The 18,258-nt window shown below is 45.8% G+C and overlaps 1 protein-coding gene across 6 annotated transcripts in view; it reads left to right on the top strand.

Moving 5' to 3' along the window:
• The window catches only part of chchd3a (coiled-coil-helix-coiled-coil-helix domain containing 3a), a 68,050-nt gene extending 54,656 nt beyond the window's left edge, over window positions 1-13,394 (top strand). For 4 of the 6 annotated variants that reach the window (XM_062382797.1, XM_062382796.1, XM_062382793.1 and 1 more), the window contains 2 exons: window positions 3,033-3,168; window positions 3,386-3,445. In XM_062382797.1, coding sequence (XP_062238781.1) covers window positions 3,033-3,168; window positions 3,386-3,430 — 181 coding nt within the window. In that variant the 3' untranslated portion in view covers window positions 3,431-3,445. Of the gene's footprint in view, window positions 1-3,032; window positions 3,169-3,385; window positions 3,446-6,282; window positions 7,009-12,614 lie in introns of those variants that run through there. The other 2 variants (XM_062382795.1, XM_062382794.1) reach the window with 2 other exon arrangements.
• Window positions 13,395-18,258: the final 4,864 nt, after the last annotated feature.

The raw sequence follows: 18,258 nt of genomic DNA, 5'->3' as shown, positions 1-18,258 counted from the left end.
ATGACGGGAGGGCAGCTAATGTGGAACTGAGGGGGGGGGGGGCTGAAGTCTCTCCCTACCAGCTCCGTGTGCTCGGCGTCATGAACTTAATGTTAATCTTAATGATAGATGATAGCGTGTGTGACAGTGTTATTGTCTCCATGATTAACTCAACCGCGGTCTGAGGCGCTTCCTCGCCGAGAGAGAACCGGGGAGCAAGCAAAAAATAGAAGCACCACTGTCTAGTTCCTCATCAGGCAATGCTCTTCATGTCTATCCACCTGCCCCCCCTCCCTCTCTCCCTCCCTCCCTCCCTGCCTTCATGTTACCTCCTTTCTCTCTCTGAGGCCATTACTGGTGATAAACACTGTGGTTTGTATCAGCAGGATGCACCTGGCATTAACGCAGATGCTTAAGGAAGTAATTAGTGGGTGTGTGTGGCTCCTCTCGTCCCCGTAGATGCCCATAGGCGCTGTAATAAATGAGTGCCAGGATCCATAGGAATAGGATGGCAGCGATTCCTGCCCCGCGCCGCTGTCATCGTTCAATACCCCGACGCAGAGCAATGGCCTTGTCGTGCCTCCCAGCAAATGACTGAATCCCTCCCCCCCGACGGATGCACAAGCGCAGAACCCCCCCCCCCCCAGGCATGATAACGTCCCAATCCGTGCTTAAAGTTCTATAAATGCCAGGAATTATTTCAAGGCGTAGACTCTGCCCGGAATCAGCCGATGTTTTCAAAGAATAGTCTGACATTTTGGGAAGTTTGTTTATTCACTTTCTTGCAGAGAGTGGGAGGATGAATAGCGCTCTCAAGTCCACGGCAGATTCTTTCAGTTTGTCTCGGTTGTGCCTGAAACGCCCCGTTCGTGGCCCATTCACTTTGAAATGGAGACTCTTAAGTTTATTCTCCATTGCAGTGTTCTCTCCATGTGTCGGGTAATAGCTGCCATTGGCCACTGACTACAATGGCTGGGATACTTTACTGGAAACAGATGATGGCTCAATCCTGCTAGCCTTTCCCCTGTTCAAATCTTTGCAAATAGGAAAATAGGAAAATATTGATTTAAGGTATATGATGTGAGGTATATGGCCCCCTGATTGGCTGATAGTATTTGTAAACATACCCGAAGTGCAAGTCAAGTCTAATAGGAGAAATCTGTATGGGAGTTATCTGGAAGAGGCCGTTGAAGGTGTTGAGCCTGGTGCATTCTGGGTATTGAAGTATTCTTACTTTCTGGGGAAAAGGGGAATACCATTAACCCTATTCTCTGTCGGTTTGCACTTATTTAAAAAAAAAAAAAAACTACATGGAGCATTGGCGACTGAATATAAAATATTGATAATTCTTATCTCTATTTTGACTTCCTGTCATGTTGCCACCAATCATCACTGTCCTGTACTCAGATGGACTGTAGGTTCTTCTGGGCTCCCCAAACAAACATGACCATGTGGAGATGCACATATGTACACATAGTAGCTCCACCATCCTCCTGCTGCATTGCACTCTGGGTAATGACCCATGCGACCAATCCCCTGGTTTGTATCCAACGGGGGGGTAATTTCTCACTCCAGGGGGCAAATCAAACATCTGATACTGACTACAGGGGCCCGGCTTCGCCCCCCCCCCCCCCCAATATCCCTTTGGGAGCTCCGGAGTTGCTGACGGGCGAAATCTCTCTCTTTCACACCCATGCAAGGCGGGTTTAGTGAGGCAGATGGAGTGTCCTGAGCACTGGTGTGAACAAAACGATGACACCGCCATTAACATAATAGCCTGCGCGTGTGCATGTGTTGTCATTATGGATTTTTATGGGTGTGTGAAGAAGCAGACAAAAGCAGTTAACACCGGCAGCGGCACAAGTGCTGGTGGTACCGCCTGGATTGGCTAAAACGGGTTTGACTCCTGCATCTAACGAAGGTCCAATTTGATGCACTTAAGCTTAGCGTAGCATCCATCATTAGAGGTGCTAGCATCCATCATTAGAGGTGCTAGCATCTGGCGCTAACCAGCTAAGACTGCCGCTCTAAAGCTGAAGCAGACCTCAAGGACAGACCTGGAGTGTGCTAAGCTAGTGATGTGTAGCCAATAACCAGACAATTTGCATTCACAGTCTATAACAGCAACCTCCTCTTGGATGCTAGGAGATTGAGTTTGACATTTAAAGCAGTCCAAGGTGACGGCTCCCCAGTTTGTAAAGTGTCGACACTTGCAGGGAGCCATTCTGAATCAATGGATGGGTTCCATCTTGTAGAGGAATCGATACTCTCGTCCATAACACATTTGAAATGGGTTTTAGTGGTGGGACACAAGAAAAGGGACTAATTAAATGGGAAGGTGTACTGAGCAATTTTAACCCCATCATCATTATCATCATCCCTGCAAGCTGTATTGCTTTTCTACACTCAACCATCACTCTCGTTTTTGCTCTGTATTGCACAAGGAATGGCAAAGTTATAGCTTCTCCTCCGTTCCCTCTCCTGGACAGCAGCCGTTGTTCTGGAAGCTGTATTTGAAGCCTCTTATTGTCCATTATTATAAAAGCCCTCTGGCCTCCCTGTCGATATGTTGTAATGCACACATGGACGTGGTCGTCCCTGCAGTCCGTGCAGGTCGGATTGACCTCCGACCCCTCAGCAGCAATAACAGTGACGCTGATTCTCGCTGATGGTGTTTTGGACTGGAATGAGAGTTATAATAGAAATGACAGGGGGTGTACACACGCACACAGTGTAGCTCAGGGTGCTCAAACAGTTCATGAACTCTGTTGAGAGAAAATGACCATCGATTTGTCCATTTTCCAATAATATGTCTTCCTTACCTCTTCTTCTCAATATTCTTTCACTAATTGTCCTGTCCACCTGCATTACCCATCATCCACCTGATTTTGCCTTTTGATTCTCTCCCACACATTTAACACGGCCATCCCTTTTCCTCAACTCTCACCCCTCACTCTCTCCCCTCCTGCCCCATTCTCTTTTTCTCTTTGACACCACACTTTCCACAACTTCTCACGCTGCCTCTCTCCCCCCCCCCTCTCTCCCCCCTGCAGGCGGTATGAGATGTATCCCGTGTGCACAGACCTGCAGGGCCAGATCCTCGCGTGCTACAGAGAGAATGTCGGGAAAACCCTCAACTGCTCCAACATAGCAGCTCTTTACCTGCAGTGCGTCAACAACTCCAAACAGGTGGGTGTTTACCGGACTAATCCTTTTTTCTCATATGTCACTTAAACATCATTTGAAGCACTACGCTGGAGACGTTTGCATATGAATGTTATGCATGTGTGCCTGGCACGCTTGTTAAGTGGAATGAAAGAGCAGGCAGGTGAGGAAAATATGTAAAACTTGAATTTAAAACCACAACAACCCACTGAAATAATGCATTGGTTCCCCCTTTCTGAAGCATGACAAGCATGAGCACGCACCCTCATGGAGAGATGATATGTGAGTCGTAGTGCTTCCTAATCCTGCAGTGTAGCTCTCAGTCGAATTGATGTTTGTATTACAAAGTAGTCCCACGTGTGTGTTAGCGAAACATCAGTGGCCGCTCAGATGTGTGTGATAGCTGGAGTAGAACAGTCGGTCTGCTTTTTAAATGTCTAAATGAAACACACACACTCACACACGCATGCTGGAATCCATTTACATGCAGCAGCCCTTTGCTTTTAGAGAATCTCGTTTCCACAGGGCGGCTGGCGCCTGAGTACAGCTCACTCTACATAGTTTAAACCTTCTGCTGTATTTCCATAATATCTGCTGACACAGGCATCCCCTGACTGTCACTGTGTGTGTGTTTTAATGTAATCAGACCAAAGGAGCTAGTTGGAAAACGTTGTCCTCTCCATGTTTCCTCCTTTCATTGTCAAGTACAACTCTTTTCTTTCCGGCGGCCACACACTGTGTTGTAATGGTAATGTCACTCAGGTTGATATTAACTTGATTCCCCCTCTCTCACTTTGCAACATGTAACATCCATTACCCCCCCCCCCCCCCCCCCCCAAAAAAAGGTTCAATTTACATTCATAGAGCTTTTCTATTAGATTTTTTTTTTTTTGAATTGCATTGTTTTGCCAGAATTGAGGAGTTTCCAGTGTGTCGCTCACTCTCCTGGGTATTAGTGTTAGATCTAAAAGTCAGATGCAGGCGTATTTTTAAGCTATACATTATGTAAATTGTGCGATGTTTTATTCATTGTGCGCGCGTTTGTCGTACGTGTGCTACCTGTAGCCTCGTCGGGATTCAGCCACGGTGCGTTCGCCGACCGGATGCTGCTATGATCCTGTAAATTGCTCGGAAGCTAGGCCGTGACGATATGGTAATCCACTTGTGTTTATCAGCCCGCGGCAATCGTGGCACACTCCTGTTCATCTGCGCTTATCCAAGCCTGGCTTTTCAAAGACATTAGGTGCTGAAGAAACAGTTTGGCGATAAGGCTTTAAAGGAAGAATATGCAGAATTACACAGCTGACAAAACAGTGTGTGTGTGTGGGGGGGGGGGGGTGAAGGGGAGTTGATATGGGCTGATGCAGCTCGATGATTAGGATGTTTACACAGTTTTATCACAGCCAGGCAGGAAGCTGCACCCGAGACGATGTGTCATAGGATGTGACCTTGACCCCCGGAGGTCAGAAGATCCAGACGTGTCCTCTTAAGAGCCCGTCCCTCGTCCTCCTCCTTCCATTTCTCAAATTCGGCAGCACCACGGCTACAGATCAGGATGTGGGAGGTGCAGGGATCCCACTGGATCTTAACCGAGCGACCCTAAATTTCTCTTCTACTATATTGACTCGTCAACTGGGGTCACCTGAAGCAGAGGCCTTTTCAGCCACTAGGCCTTTGTCACTGCTAATTAGGCTTCTTATTGGCACCGTCGCTGATAACATTCAATCCCAAGTTCGCTCTCTTTTGTGCCCCTGCCGCCATCCCTCCATCCTCCATCCCTTCATCTCCTCGTCACTCTTCTAATGCATTCACCACTTAACAGGTCCAGATAGCAACCAGTGTGGAGGAGGCAGTGGAAGGACAGATAAAGTCTCTTCTTTCTTTCTCCCTCTATGAATAAGAGTTTATCACGAGGGCCGATCTCTCCATCCACTGCTCGGCTCCTCATTCCATATTCTCGCTGCATGACCGCCTCCTGCTCTCTATCTTTTCCTTCTCCCATTCTTTTTTTTTTTTTTTTTCAGACTGTCCCATCTCTTTTTTTACTCTCAAAGGACCGAGTCTGATTCGTGTTTGTGGTGTTAGGTCTGCAAAGTATTGAAATGCAAAAGGTGCCGCGACCTTATGCAAGTGCACCGACGTCCCCTTTGATACAGACAGCGTTTCAATCAATAACTCCTCTAAGTATAAATTATGATTTAATTTGTCATTTCAGCACTTGTGTCAGTAAATCTTGACCAAGCAGATATTTATACTTTTAATTGAATGTTCCTCTCCTGAAATTGATTAAACCAGAATAAACAAATCCCTTAATGACCTTTAAAAATGGCTTCAAGGTGACACCACACCTTTTGTTTAGGACATTTTATTAAAGATCAATATCTGCATTGGATTAGTGCGTCTACCAATATTTGTTGCCCTATTGGAATCCTGCTGCATTGAAGCCGCCACGTTCCTGCATCTCAGCAGTTACCTTGGAACTGTAGACAGTGTTTTCATAACCTCCAGAAACGACGGTGACGCTGTAATAAGCTGGAATCATCCGTGTTCCCATCAAAGACTCAACCTCAACTCTCCAGTGAGGAGGGTCTCTTCAGGGACAGTGTTTTTTATTGATAACCATTTCGCAGTCAAAATCGTTATTGCAGAAGATATACCCTCTGTTTATCCGCGGGAAAATGAAATGTTACTGACTTGGAACCGAATCCCCATCTTTAAGTTGGTCCGCGAGGGAGACCATCTTTTCTCTCTCTACCTTACTCGCTCCCTTACGTCCCTTAATTCCTCTATCTTTCCCCCGTCGTTCATCCTTTTCTCTTCCATACAGAGGGATCAGCTGCAATAGGTCGGTTCAAATGGTTATTGACAGCGAGTGCGGGGGGGGATTTGTGCCTGCACTTATCGCTAACATGAAATCCACTGCCCTGAGGTCCTTCTTCTACTTTTCAAACTCACTCCATCCTCTTCTCCTTTTCCGTTTCTTTTTCTTTACTCTCTCAGGCCTCTCGTCTCTCTCTGTCTTGTCTCTCTTGTTTGACATATTATCTTTCCCCGTCTCTTTGCGTTGTCTATTTAGATTTGATTTGATTTGCCCCTCTTGTCTCTCTAATGCACTTCCCGCTCTGTTTCTGTCTGCAGAACAAGTTGAGGACCGGGGGTTAAGGAAGAAAGGAGAAAGTAAGAGGGAGTTTATTGTGTGGGATTACTGATTATCGACCGAACGACTGACAGACCAGACTGCAGTGCAGGAGGAGGGGAATGAATCAGCACCGACACACATGAACACACATACACAGACACACACACACACACAGACACACACCCTCCAAACCCTGCCACGGAGCCACACTAGGCACTGAGCACAGCACCTAGAATGAGAAGTAGACGTCCTTTCCCTCAACTCTTATCTCCTCCTCGTACCTCTCCAAACCTTCGTCTCTCTCTCCTGTGAGAATGGCAGAGGGACAGCGATACTGTCCGCCATTTTGGAGACACACCGGTGACCCACGGGACCCAGCAGGCCGGAGCATGGCCCTCTGAAAAAGGACAAAGATGAACCAGAACCACCTCAAGAACGCCAGCCATCCCCTCTCACTCCACTGCTCTTCAGAAAGAAAAGCTCTATTTTTACACCTCAGTGTCAGTCCTCAATTTGTTGTCATCAATTCAGTGTTTCCACCAGTTCCTAATGCACTGTCCTGTTCACAGACACACACATGTACGCGTCCGTGTCCCCTTTGCATCTGTCGGTGTGATGTTGTCATGTCACGTTGATATTGTAACAATCCACGTGTTGAGTTTTCATCCAGAGCAACACTATGCCACGATTGTCTGATCGGAAGAAAAATAAAAGACGAAACAATACAGGAACTTGTGTTGAACTTTTCTCCATTAATATGCAATGGACTCCATCTCTCAAGTTTGTGTGTGTGCGTGAGTGTGTGTGCGTTTTATGCTAATTGCAGGAAGTGTTGTATATCCTTGATGGATACGCGGCCTTCGTGTTGTCACAGCGACATTTTTCCAAACGGAGTGAACGAGCCCAGGAGACGGGGAATGAAGGGGGGGGGGGATATTCGTCCCAGATGTTTGCTTCCTCATCCGTCTTCCCCTCCATTTCTCTATCTGCCTTTCTTTATTTAGCTCTGTCGTGTGAATCCTCATCTGCTCAGTAACAAGAGCGAGGGATCTCTACCTCTTTCTTATCCGCTCATTGTCCCTCTTTCTCTTCACTTATCTACTTATTCTCTGCCCCCCCCCCCCCCCCCCCCCCCGCGCCCACCCGCTCCTCTGTCTTCTTCCCCTCTTTCTTTCTGGAGTGCGTTTCTCCTCTGCTCAGTCTCCCAGGCTAATGTTGCCTTGGAGGAGACGGCTTCTCCACGCTGTCTGCACTCTGCCAGACTCCCCGGGTTGGGTTTAACACGGAAGACAGAGACACTGCTATGTATGTGTGTGTTTGGTTTGACTGTGTGAGTGTGTGTGTGGGGGGGGGTGTAGCTGAGTGTGATGCCCCTACCTCTGAGTCCTTGGGAGGCTTATGTGGGGTTTGATGTGGAGGCAGGTGATCACATACGAGACTTTATCTTGATTCTGCATCAGAGGAACGTGTGGGTTTTTGGTCTGTGTGCGTGTACGTGTGTGTGTGTGGGGGGGGGGGTTGTGTGTGTGTGTGTGATGGACAGAACAGGAGAGCAACAGAGACGGGGTGTGTGTTTGTGCAAGCATGTGATTCATTGTGACTAATCCCCCTCTGTTTGTCAGTCAGCTGTCCTTTTGCTTTTTGACTTTTAGAGTCTCCGAGGGTTTAGGGGTCTGCTTCCATTATAGAGCGGCCGTTTGTGTGTGTGTGTGTGTTGGAGGGAGTCGGGGGGGGGGGGGGGGGTGTCTAAAGGTTAGGAATAATGGGAAGTGGAGTTCATGGCAGGTGTTTCTCCACAGAACAGCCTAAGCCCCATTTCTTTTTCTCTCCCCAATTGTTTTCCCACTTCTTCCTGGTACAAGCGCAGACTCCTTCTGTATGAGCCGGGGCCTCTGAGCCCAGATAAGTGATTTAACGCTGTGTTCTGTCTGTAATAAGATTATATCCCCTCTAATATAATTAAAAGCATGATTATTATATCATGAGATGCCAACATGGGGCTTACCTTGCCTCCGCTTTGACCTTTACAACCTTTTCAACTTGTAAATCTTCTATTCAGACGCTCAAAGACTGGAGAGGAGCCCGTGGAAGCGGAGTCGATGATGGGATTCGTCCTCTAAAGTCACAAAGACGCAGCGTTTGGTTTATTTAGTTTGATGAATCGCCCGAGGAGCAGCAGACAATTCAGACTTAATGTTGTGCTAAATGAGCTGGAATTTATAAACACGCCATCTGACACCGTTAAGATCTCTCATCTATCAGGTAGTAGAGGTAATGAGATTCGGAGGTGAGGAATAATAATAATAGAAATACGCTTTTTCTATTGTGTGGATGAGATGTCGTTGAGCTCCAATATTCCACAACAGTTTAACGTCCATCAATCAACTAATAATGATATTTTTATTGGGTGTATAACGTGTTTTCTACAACGTGCAGCACCGACAGCACCGGAGGACACATTCCTCCAACCAGGCCTAATACCATGCACAAAAATATCCATTCTCTGATATATTTGAAAGGAGTATTGTTATATACAGTATCTAAGTAAAGATTAACCCATAAAAATCAAAATCTCTGCACATGCTTGATTTAAAAAAGAACAAATTCCCTTCACTGCTGAGACATCGGAGCCGTCTGGAGGAAACTGGAGGGCAGTGGTCATCATGAATGGAGAACAGGTCAGTGTTGCTATATGTTTCTGATTTGAGAAACTTACCAGCAAGAGAGCATCTTCTCCCAGTATAACACAATAATGAGAAGTCGCAGAAGTAAGAACATCTCAAGACCCAGCCATGATGAAACCACTTCCCCTTAATGGGAAGAGGCCCTGAGGTTTAGCTCCAGCTGACTAATCTCATCACCAGGCTGGTGTCAGTGTCAGTGTTACTGGGAATCATGAGCTGAACAGAACTTTCTAACACTGCTGATGTTTCTCATCCGTCTCTTCTCCGTTCTCCCCGATGATGTAAGTTGTGTTTCTGCAGAGAGCAGGAATTCAAGACGTGTACAAATGCATTTATACACAAAAACAAAGTTACACAGTTGAAGCAGATGCCAGAAGTGCTGCGCTGGTACATGTGCTATGTATCTCAGTGAAGTCCCACGTGCACCTGCAGGAAAACAATGGGACTGGGAGAATAAAGTGATGACCACCCTGGATATCTGGAGCTTCTTGGAGACCAACGGGGAAAGTAGAATGTCACAAACCTCCACCGAGGGGCCAACGGTCGGCTTGTGGAACCACATCTGCAAGATCAAAACTTTTATCAGGATCTAAACACAACTGCACAAAGTCTGAGACCTGAGTTTGACCTAAAGATGCTTTTTATTTACATCAAAACTGTGAAATCTTTCAAAGAAAGTGACAAAATAAATCCTCAGTTTGCACCTTTGTCCAGATCCACACCAAACGTTAGTGGTTTATCTTTGTCCCTGGATTTCCAAGGATGGGTAAAAAAAAATTAGCCAAACTTTGTGTAGCTGAGTAGTTCCTGCCTAATTTTCGGTCAACTGGAATTTAAAGCTCTAAATCAGTGTTTACAAACACATTTTTTCGTTGTGGTTAATCTGGCATGAGTTTTAAGTGTATTCTTAACAATTCATCAATTTCTAAGCCTCTGAAAATAAAAACAAATATCAGTGTCCTCTGATGCTTGTAATTAATCCTCCACCGAGGAGGTTATGTTTTCACCCCCTGTCTGTTTGCTTGTAATGCAGAAACCACCCAATGGATTTCCATAAGACCTGGTGGAAGGGTGAGACGTGACCTGAGAATGAACCCATTAAACTTGAGCGTGGATACAGAAAAAGGGTCAGATCCTATAATTTCTTCAACATTGCCATTTCTTTTTACCATTTCCCAGGCAATAGTAATACCAGGCATGTTTAGTTATAGCAGGCCTCGGTGGAAGTGTCCCTTCGACTCCAGATTATCCTGTTCAATAAACCCACCTCATACCCTCACACTAAGACTTTAAACTCTGCACGTCTACCCTACTCCTGCGTTCCCCAGCAGTTATTGGTACGGCCTTCTGTCAGTGCAGCTCCGTGTGTCTCTTTAAGTGCTCCGTACCATCTGTCTCTGTGTGCACAGTGGAATTCTCCCAGTGGCTCCCACCAGCGCCGGCTCCTGTATTGAACCGCACGAGGCCATGAGGATAAAGCTCCGATCTCCTTTTCATTCTCTCTATTTCTAAGATTCCTCACTTCTCTATGGGCTCAGTTCTCTGGAAAGCGGCTGGAAAGCAGAATGCACTCAAAAGGCAACATCCTCCACCGCCATGATTAATCACATTTGATTTAACGACCTTGTCTGAAGAAGAAAAAGAAGAAGAAAATAGCTTTTTCCCTTTTAACTTTTCCCCACTGCACTCGCTTCCCGGCTCTGATCCGGCTGCACGTCTCTTTGTGCCTTTCAGGGTCTCCTCAGTCTATCCCGACTCTTGCTCCTGCATTTACTCTACACTTTTTTGTTCTTTTGTTCCGTCTCCCACTCCCTCTGCTCTTTTCCTTACGTTTCCTTCTTCTGCTCCCTCCCCCCTTCACCATCTCTAAATCATCAAGGATACTGGGAAGAATGGGACGGCAGCCTGAGGGGTGGATCTGCTGGCGGTGGTCGGCCCTCCTTGGTTGCCAATGAGGTGTGAATTCGTCTGCCTTGCCGCTGTAGCTCTTCTGCGAGCGCCACCCTTCACCTTGTTGCACACACACACACGCATGCAAACTCACATATGCTTCACACGGACCCGAGCGCTTGACAAATGCATTTAAAACACACAAATTTACAAAAAAAACATGAGAGAAAATGGGTTCATGGTGTAAATCTGGAGGACGCGTTCGGAGCTGAGAGTGATCGCACACGCGCACGTAAAGAAATGGACCTGGTTGCCAGCGCTACCAGTGGGGCCCACAGACGAGAGGTGGCCGTCATGCACTCCATTCTGGTAATGGGCAGGCAGATGGCAGGCTGCTCTGTAGCCTCTGCTTAGGCTGATGGTTCTATTCATCAGGCTGCTACACCCCTTCCTGCAGCCCTGCATCAGGCCACAATTTATAGAGCTCCCACCACTCACGCTTCCCTCCGCCATTCTCTCCCAACTCTTATTTATTTGTTCTTCTTTTCTTTTTGTTTGTTCTCGTCCGCACCCCTCTCTGGGTCCGTCTGCCCGAGGCCATCAACAACTCTTCTCACTGCGGCCAGAACTTCTGCTCTGCCGCTGGGGGAGTGAGTTATTGCCGGGGGTGCTACAAACTGCTGTTACCGTTCACTTCTTCTTTTTCCACTATAAAGGTTTTGGTCAGTGGAAGGCTCGCTGGAGCCAGAGCGGCTCGCTGGCAGAGAAAGTTTCATCGCACGGACTCAAACTTTAGTAGATGTTTGAAGATCTGCTTGGAACCGAACAGATGCTGCTTTCTCACTGGGTGTTAGATGAGATCAGGTTCATTGGAGGTTTACCGGGCCCGCCCCAACCGGTGGGAGAGCCCGGGGTAGACCCAGGACTCGCTGGAGAGATTCCATTTCCCATCTGGCCTGGGAAATCCTCAGGATCCTCCAGGAAGAGGTCGAAAGCATCAGGACGTCTGGGTTTCCTCAATGTGACGATAAACCCTCTGACCCAGCAGCTACCCTCCATATGAGTGGTGTATATCTTTTCCTCTGATGCGAATCTACACAACTAACACTAATATGTGTATTTATAGAATGTAAATTATCACTTTCAGGTATCTCTCAGGATACAGCAATGAGCTAAGTAACCATGAGAACCACTCCAAGTCAAAATGGAAGGAGATTAAAAGCCATCTTATCCACATTGTCCCCTGCAGAACACAGAATCCTCTTCTAACACCTCAACAGACGTCACGTATCAGTGGAATAAAAACAGATGGAGCATCTAACTCTAAGTGCTTCCCTCTTCTTGCCACTGCTTGGTTTGACTCTGCAACAGCGTTATGGTTTTAATGGGTAACAGTTCCTTTTGTGAGGACAACAAGTCGGACGGGCTTTAATTATGTGTAAATCAAAAGGGTCCATGTCCTGGTGTGGAGGAATCTACACGGAGAAATAACTACGTGTTGAGTAAGTGACGGACCAAAGGAGAAACAAAACGAGAGAAGGGACAAAAGGAAAAAGATAAGAGAGAAGGAATTGAACAAAAACCCAGTTGCTCTCTATCATGAGAGCTGTGTGAATGATTTGACGTGGTGGGATGGATACTGTGTGTGTGTCTTGTGTGAGTGTGTGTGTGTGTCTGTGTGTGTGTGTGTGTGTATGTGATGAAGAGGAGATGGAAGCAGTGAGTGAGAGCTTGGCTTTGACTTTGTTTCCCCACAGAAATGAAGAGAGCAGTAATGAGGCCCTGAGCTGCCGTGCTGAGGAGACAGTGAGACCACCGGGGACACGAGGATGACGTTGAAGACCACGTACACTCGGTCACACACACACACACACACACACACACACACACACACACACACACTTGAATCTATTATTTCCTAATAATAAAGGGCACTTTTGACACTTTCCTATCTTGTGTTATCATATCACACCACTTCTATTCCAATAAACTAACTGTTAACAGACCTGCAATCAATTTTATTTCTTTAATTTTTTTTCTTAGAAAACTTGAGGGAAAGTTTGCCACGGTTTCAATCCTCCATCCTCGTGCAGCTCTTCTTTTGGGCTTCACCATCAAACAGACAGATGGGTGCGTTCCGGGCCACACTGGATTACCTCATGTTTAACTTGTCAGGCCTGTCAAAATGGCCCAGTTCTGGAGGCACTGGCTCCACCGCGGTGCTGGTGGAGAAGAGGCATAAGAGGACTGGACGTCTTTAATGTGAGGAATCAGATTGCAGGTTTTAAAGTGTGTCTGCTTTCTTCAGAACAACATATCCTCTAATTCTCGTTGGGAGGCTGAAGTCCGACAAACAGCAAAACAGACCTTTAGTAATGAGAAGGGGAAAAATCAATTGCTGGCATTAAACACCAAATTTGTATTTTTATTTGACACAACATCTTTGCTCAAAATTTGTTTTTCCTCAGATTATTACATCGCATTCATCTTCTGCTGTTGCCCTTTTTAACAGGATCCAATGTTTAGATTTTCCAATAAGAGCCACACGTAATAAAACATATTTAATTGTTCTTTGTATTATTTGTTGTTATTATGTTTGTGTAGCTGCACGTTGTTGCATTGCACATGATATAGGGACGCAGTGTTGGTGCATTATCTCTTCAATAGTTTTTTTAAGGTATTTTATCACGAGATTAGTTTTGAAGTGATTTTATCTTTAGTTTCCTCACGTTGTTATTAACCCTTCATCGCAGCAGTGACTGGATTCACCAGGTCATTTGTTAAGGTGTCGCCCTGGTGCAGCTCCACCTGCACCACACAGTGTCATCATGAATGATGTATCGGCGGATATGGACTGAATGGGTGACAGACCTGAGCATGACGTCCAATGAGTCGCCCTCATGTGAAGGTTAGATGCTCCCTCCATGTCAGAGGAAGCATGTGACTGCACCACAAGCCAGTGGCCACTAAACCGGTTACACGGCCCTCGCATAAGCCGATCCATCCGTGACCCGCGAGGAGCCAGTTTAGACTAATCCCCACAACTGTATAAAATGTTTTTCTCACCCTTCAGAAGAGGATTTAAATTACTTTGCGCCCGCAGCCCGTGTGCTGTGGCTCGACTGGGACGTGGCTTCTCTTCTTTAATTCCGTAAGACATTCAGCAAACTATTTAAATGACAGTTTGACTCACGTTGTTCCTTCAGATGCACTTTGTGGTAACCTCTGTATACGGATGTGAAATGCTACTGTACATAGACACACACACACACAAACACACACCTGTTCTCATAAATACAGCACAGAGGCTGAATACAGAGACACACACACAGTTATTTATTATTCACGTTATGGCTTGAGCTCGTGCACAGGCACACTCTCACATTGTAAGCAGAGGGCCGGGGGGGCAAACAGGAGATGTTGAACATTAAAACACACACACACACACACACACACACACACACACACACACACATTGGGCCGAATGTGAAACCTCCCTGTTTGTGTACCGTGCTTCCAGGCACTCACAACACAGACACGCGTTAAAATGTGATTATCTCTGTTTAATGTCTCTGGGTCACACGAGTGACATCATACAGTCATTATCACACGTATAAACATCTGCACCGCCCAGAGGCCACCGACACACAGCCAGCGCTCAGGTGACTTGGAGTAACACAATTTAACACTGAGCTCGGCTCGCTGTGTTGATTGTTGTGTGTGTGTGTGTGTGTGTGTGTGTGTGTGTGTGTCTGACCGAGTGTGTGTGGTCTTCAACGTTATCCTCGTGTCCCCGGTGGTGTGTCAAGCATATTGCTTTTATTCAGAAGAGCCAGAACCATGTGGAAAACCAGTCTAACACCATTATTGAATTGATATATACTGGAAATGTTACATAGCCTATGACTCCTATCTACTGTAGAACCAATCCATGGTCCTATAGTCACCAGTCCGTCTAACTGAGGCCCTGTACCCGACTGTGGATATGTTTTTGAAAGATTTTTTTATTTTTTTTTTTATCTCCGTCCACGCGAGAACGTGAAAACAACTTCAAACACCCAAGCGACCTGGACCAGTAGGGGGCGATGAAGCATCTGTGGGAATGAGCGATGTAAGTGACCGCATCGTTTCCCAAACTCTCCCATGAATGTATCTTTAAAATCAACTTTTTTAATATATATTACTTTCTTTTAGTTGAGACTTCACCATTGGACAGTGGAACAAACCGTAACTGTAAAAGAAAACATGTTTCACACGAGGCCGAGATTTGATCTGTGAAATTCCTTGCTGTGAAGTAAGGGGGCCGACCACTGAGTCCTGTGTGGCGTCTGCACACAAACATCTGTTAGCACGATGAGTAAATACGGGCGAGGTCTCACCAGAGCCACATGGCAGCTGGTTGGAGCTGTGACTCTTTCCCTGCTTTCCCACCAAAGTCCCAACACTCAACCCTGAGCTATGACAAAACGCTGCTGATGGAGTTTACAGCTCTAGATGTGACCGGGGCTTTAATGTATCTGCAGGAAACCTTAAAGTATTGTTTTCATTCTCTCTATTGTGTTATTATCAGATTTGACTTTCTCAATCTGGAAAGCAGTAAACTCTTATATAAATATAATTCGTTTTTTCTCTTAAACGCTCCATGTGTCACTCAGGGCTCTCGTAATCAAACCAATATCAAAAGACCTAGTTTGATGTTGTGACAATACAAACAGACGCTAACTGGCTAGCACTGAGCTTTTGACAAAGTCACCACTAAAGCAGATATGAGTCAATAAACAAGTTCATCAAATATATAACAATCGACTTGTTTTAAGACCTTTTGGTTTTAATTGTTCCATTTTCAAATTGCCATCCATCCATTATCTACACCACTTATCCTATAATCTCTTATTGTTCCGCGTACAACAGAGGTTGATTAGAGACACAAAGTTGTTGTGTATTCTACAGAAGAGTTCCTGATGATATTTGGGCAAATTAGGGCGTTTGTATCGCTCCACAGTCGGCGAAGTGTTTGCTCGTTTCAATCTAACTATGTGAAGTACCTTGAGATATAGTGGATATTGTAATTTGCAGCTAAACGAGTAAAAGAAGATATTTCCACGTCGGCCGATGTGATCACGATCTCCTGGACAGCTTCACCATCAGGCCCCGCGGAGCCCGCTCTCCACCGGAGTGCCGCGTCCTGAGTGTCGGCTAATCAAAGGCCCTTTCACCGGGCCAAGATTGATGGCTTAATTAGGACCACTAATGTTAATCACACTTAAATATTTATAAGGAGGAATTCTTTTGTTTAGCCTTGACCTTTCCGTGGAGCTCATTAACATTATTATTGCTGCCGGTGTTACGCTGTTGTGCTTCCCCCCCCGAACATGGCCGCGACAAGCCGCACCCGGGGGCCGCTATCGATTCTGATGGAGCAGGCTCGGTGCTGGGTTAACGCTTTGTGTGAATGACATTGGCTTATCAGCGTTCGGTGGAGTTTAACCCCCTCTCTCCGGGTGTGTGTGTGTGTGTTTGTGTGTATGTGTGGCCTGAGGGGTTATATTAACAATGCGGGGAGCTCATTGGGTTTAAGTGGCAGTGAAGGTAATTGAAACAGTTTCATAAATGCTAAAGGATGTGTCTCTGTTTGTGTCGGCTCAGCTGGGTTGTTATTTGTAACACACACACACACACACACACACACACACAAAAAGAGTTATCATTTCATCACCCGGATTGTTCCTCAGCCACACTCGCACAGGGCCCCGGGCTAAAGGTTTCATTACTACAGGACGTTCAGTGGGCTGAACGGTGCTGGTGGCACTCGTGAGTTAATTGCGGAGGACACACACCGAGGACAACAGCTTCTCCTCTCCAGACACGCACCAGGATCACACAGCACAAACACACAACCTGCTTATTACTTGTGTTCAGCATCATCAAATGAATTGTTTGTGTTTGAGATGCCACATCCTTTTTTTTTTTTGCTAATGACATGTGCTTTGGGGGTGGGGTGGGTGGGAAATAAACATCTTCCACTCCGGGGTAAAATTATTGTGGTGTGGCGTTTTAATGAAACTATTAATCATTCACTGTCACTTTTTCAATTTAATATGTTGTGAATTCCTGCATGGGCTTTTTTTTTTTTTTTTTTTTATTATTCTGCTTAAATTGCCCCTCAGCCTCCACAACATAATACACTGGTTTCATCAGTAGTTATTTCATTTGTGGAGGATTAACCTCTAGTACTGTGTCTGTGGATGAATGTGGTGGTGTTCACATCATCCTGCTGTGAGAATGTGTAAACCTTTGTGTCTTAACCTCAACCAAAATAAAAGTTTCTACATAATCCATTGTTGTCTCCTTGTGTCATTCTCAAATTCACATAATGGGTTGGGTTTTATGGGAAAGCTATGATCAGGGGGGGGGGGGGTCCAGGGGCACAGTCAGGGGGGGCACTGACCCCAGCTTGGATGCCTATGGCAATAGACTTAACAATTATTTTAAGATTTTTTATTTTCTAAGCTGTTTGGAATAACACAGGACTTGTGCAGGGATGTTGAATAATGTAATTGGCCCCTCTGTGTAAATAGTGGCCCACTAACGGCCCCCAGCGAATCACAGAGAGAACATCCAGGAGCCTTCATGCTGAGATATGATGTGATGTGAACAGATGACTTCATACGACTCATGGATGCAGACGACAGTTCTTGGTTTGGTTCCACTGATGCACTCTTTTCCTCTCCTCTGTCAGAGCCACTCCGTTTCTATACTGGTTTCCTTTGATCCACCTGTGTCTTACTGGTGAACCTCACACTGTACATGTGGAAACTTCTCTTCCCACATTATTAAATATGCTGCTGCAACATTCGAGTAAAGCCACACACACATATGTTGTTTGATTTCACACAAATGCACCTTTGACCTCTTCTCATATATGTTTCCCAGGTTTCCTTTGCACAGGAGAAATAAACGTTCATATAACTTACACCTATATTGCCTCCAAGAGTAATATTGAATACTAATTAGTTACTTTCATGGTCAGTGTGCCATATTTTCAGAATTGAGTTTAATACAAATAATTGATACAACGATTCCTAGGCATTCCTGCACATTTCTGTGTGTGTGTGAGCAAAAGACGCAGAAACGAAACAGTTGAAAAAGTTGTTATTTGTATAAGTTATTGAATAATCATGCGACACCGGATTCGAAAGCAGCCACTCCGTCTCGCGCCTCTGTAATCACTACAATGCAGTTTGGGGGGAAGTGGCCGTGAGCACTTCAAACCACCCACGTGTTTCACAATCACACCGATGAATAAAAGATTTGAGTTTTTAAGTGCCCGCATTTGGGATTCAAAATACGTGGGGACGTGGGAACGTGGAACAAAGCCAAAGAGAAGAGAAGAGGATGGGG

The sequence above is a fragment of the Platichthys flesus genome, chromosome 23 (genome assembly GCF_949316205.1).
Source record: "Platichthys flesus chromosome 23, fPlaFle2.1, whole genome shotgun sequence".
NCBI classification, from domain to species: domain Eukaryota; kingdom Metazoa; phylum Chordata; class Actinopteri; order Pleuronectiformes; family Pleuronectidae; genus Platichthys; species Platichthys flesus.
This window is presented reverse-complemented; position numbering and strand designations above follow the sequence as displayed.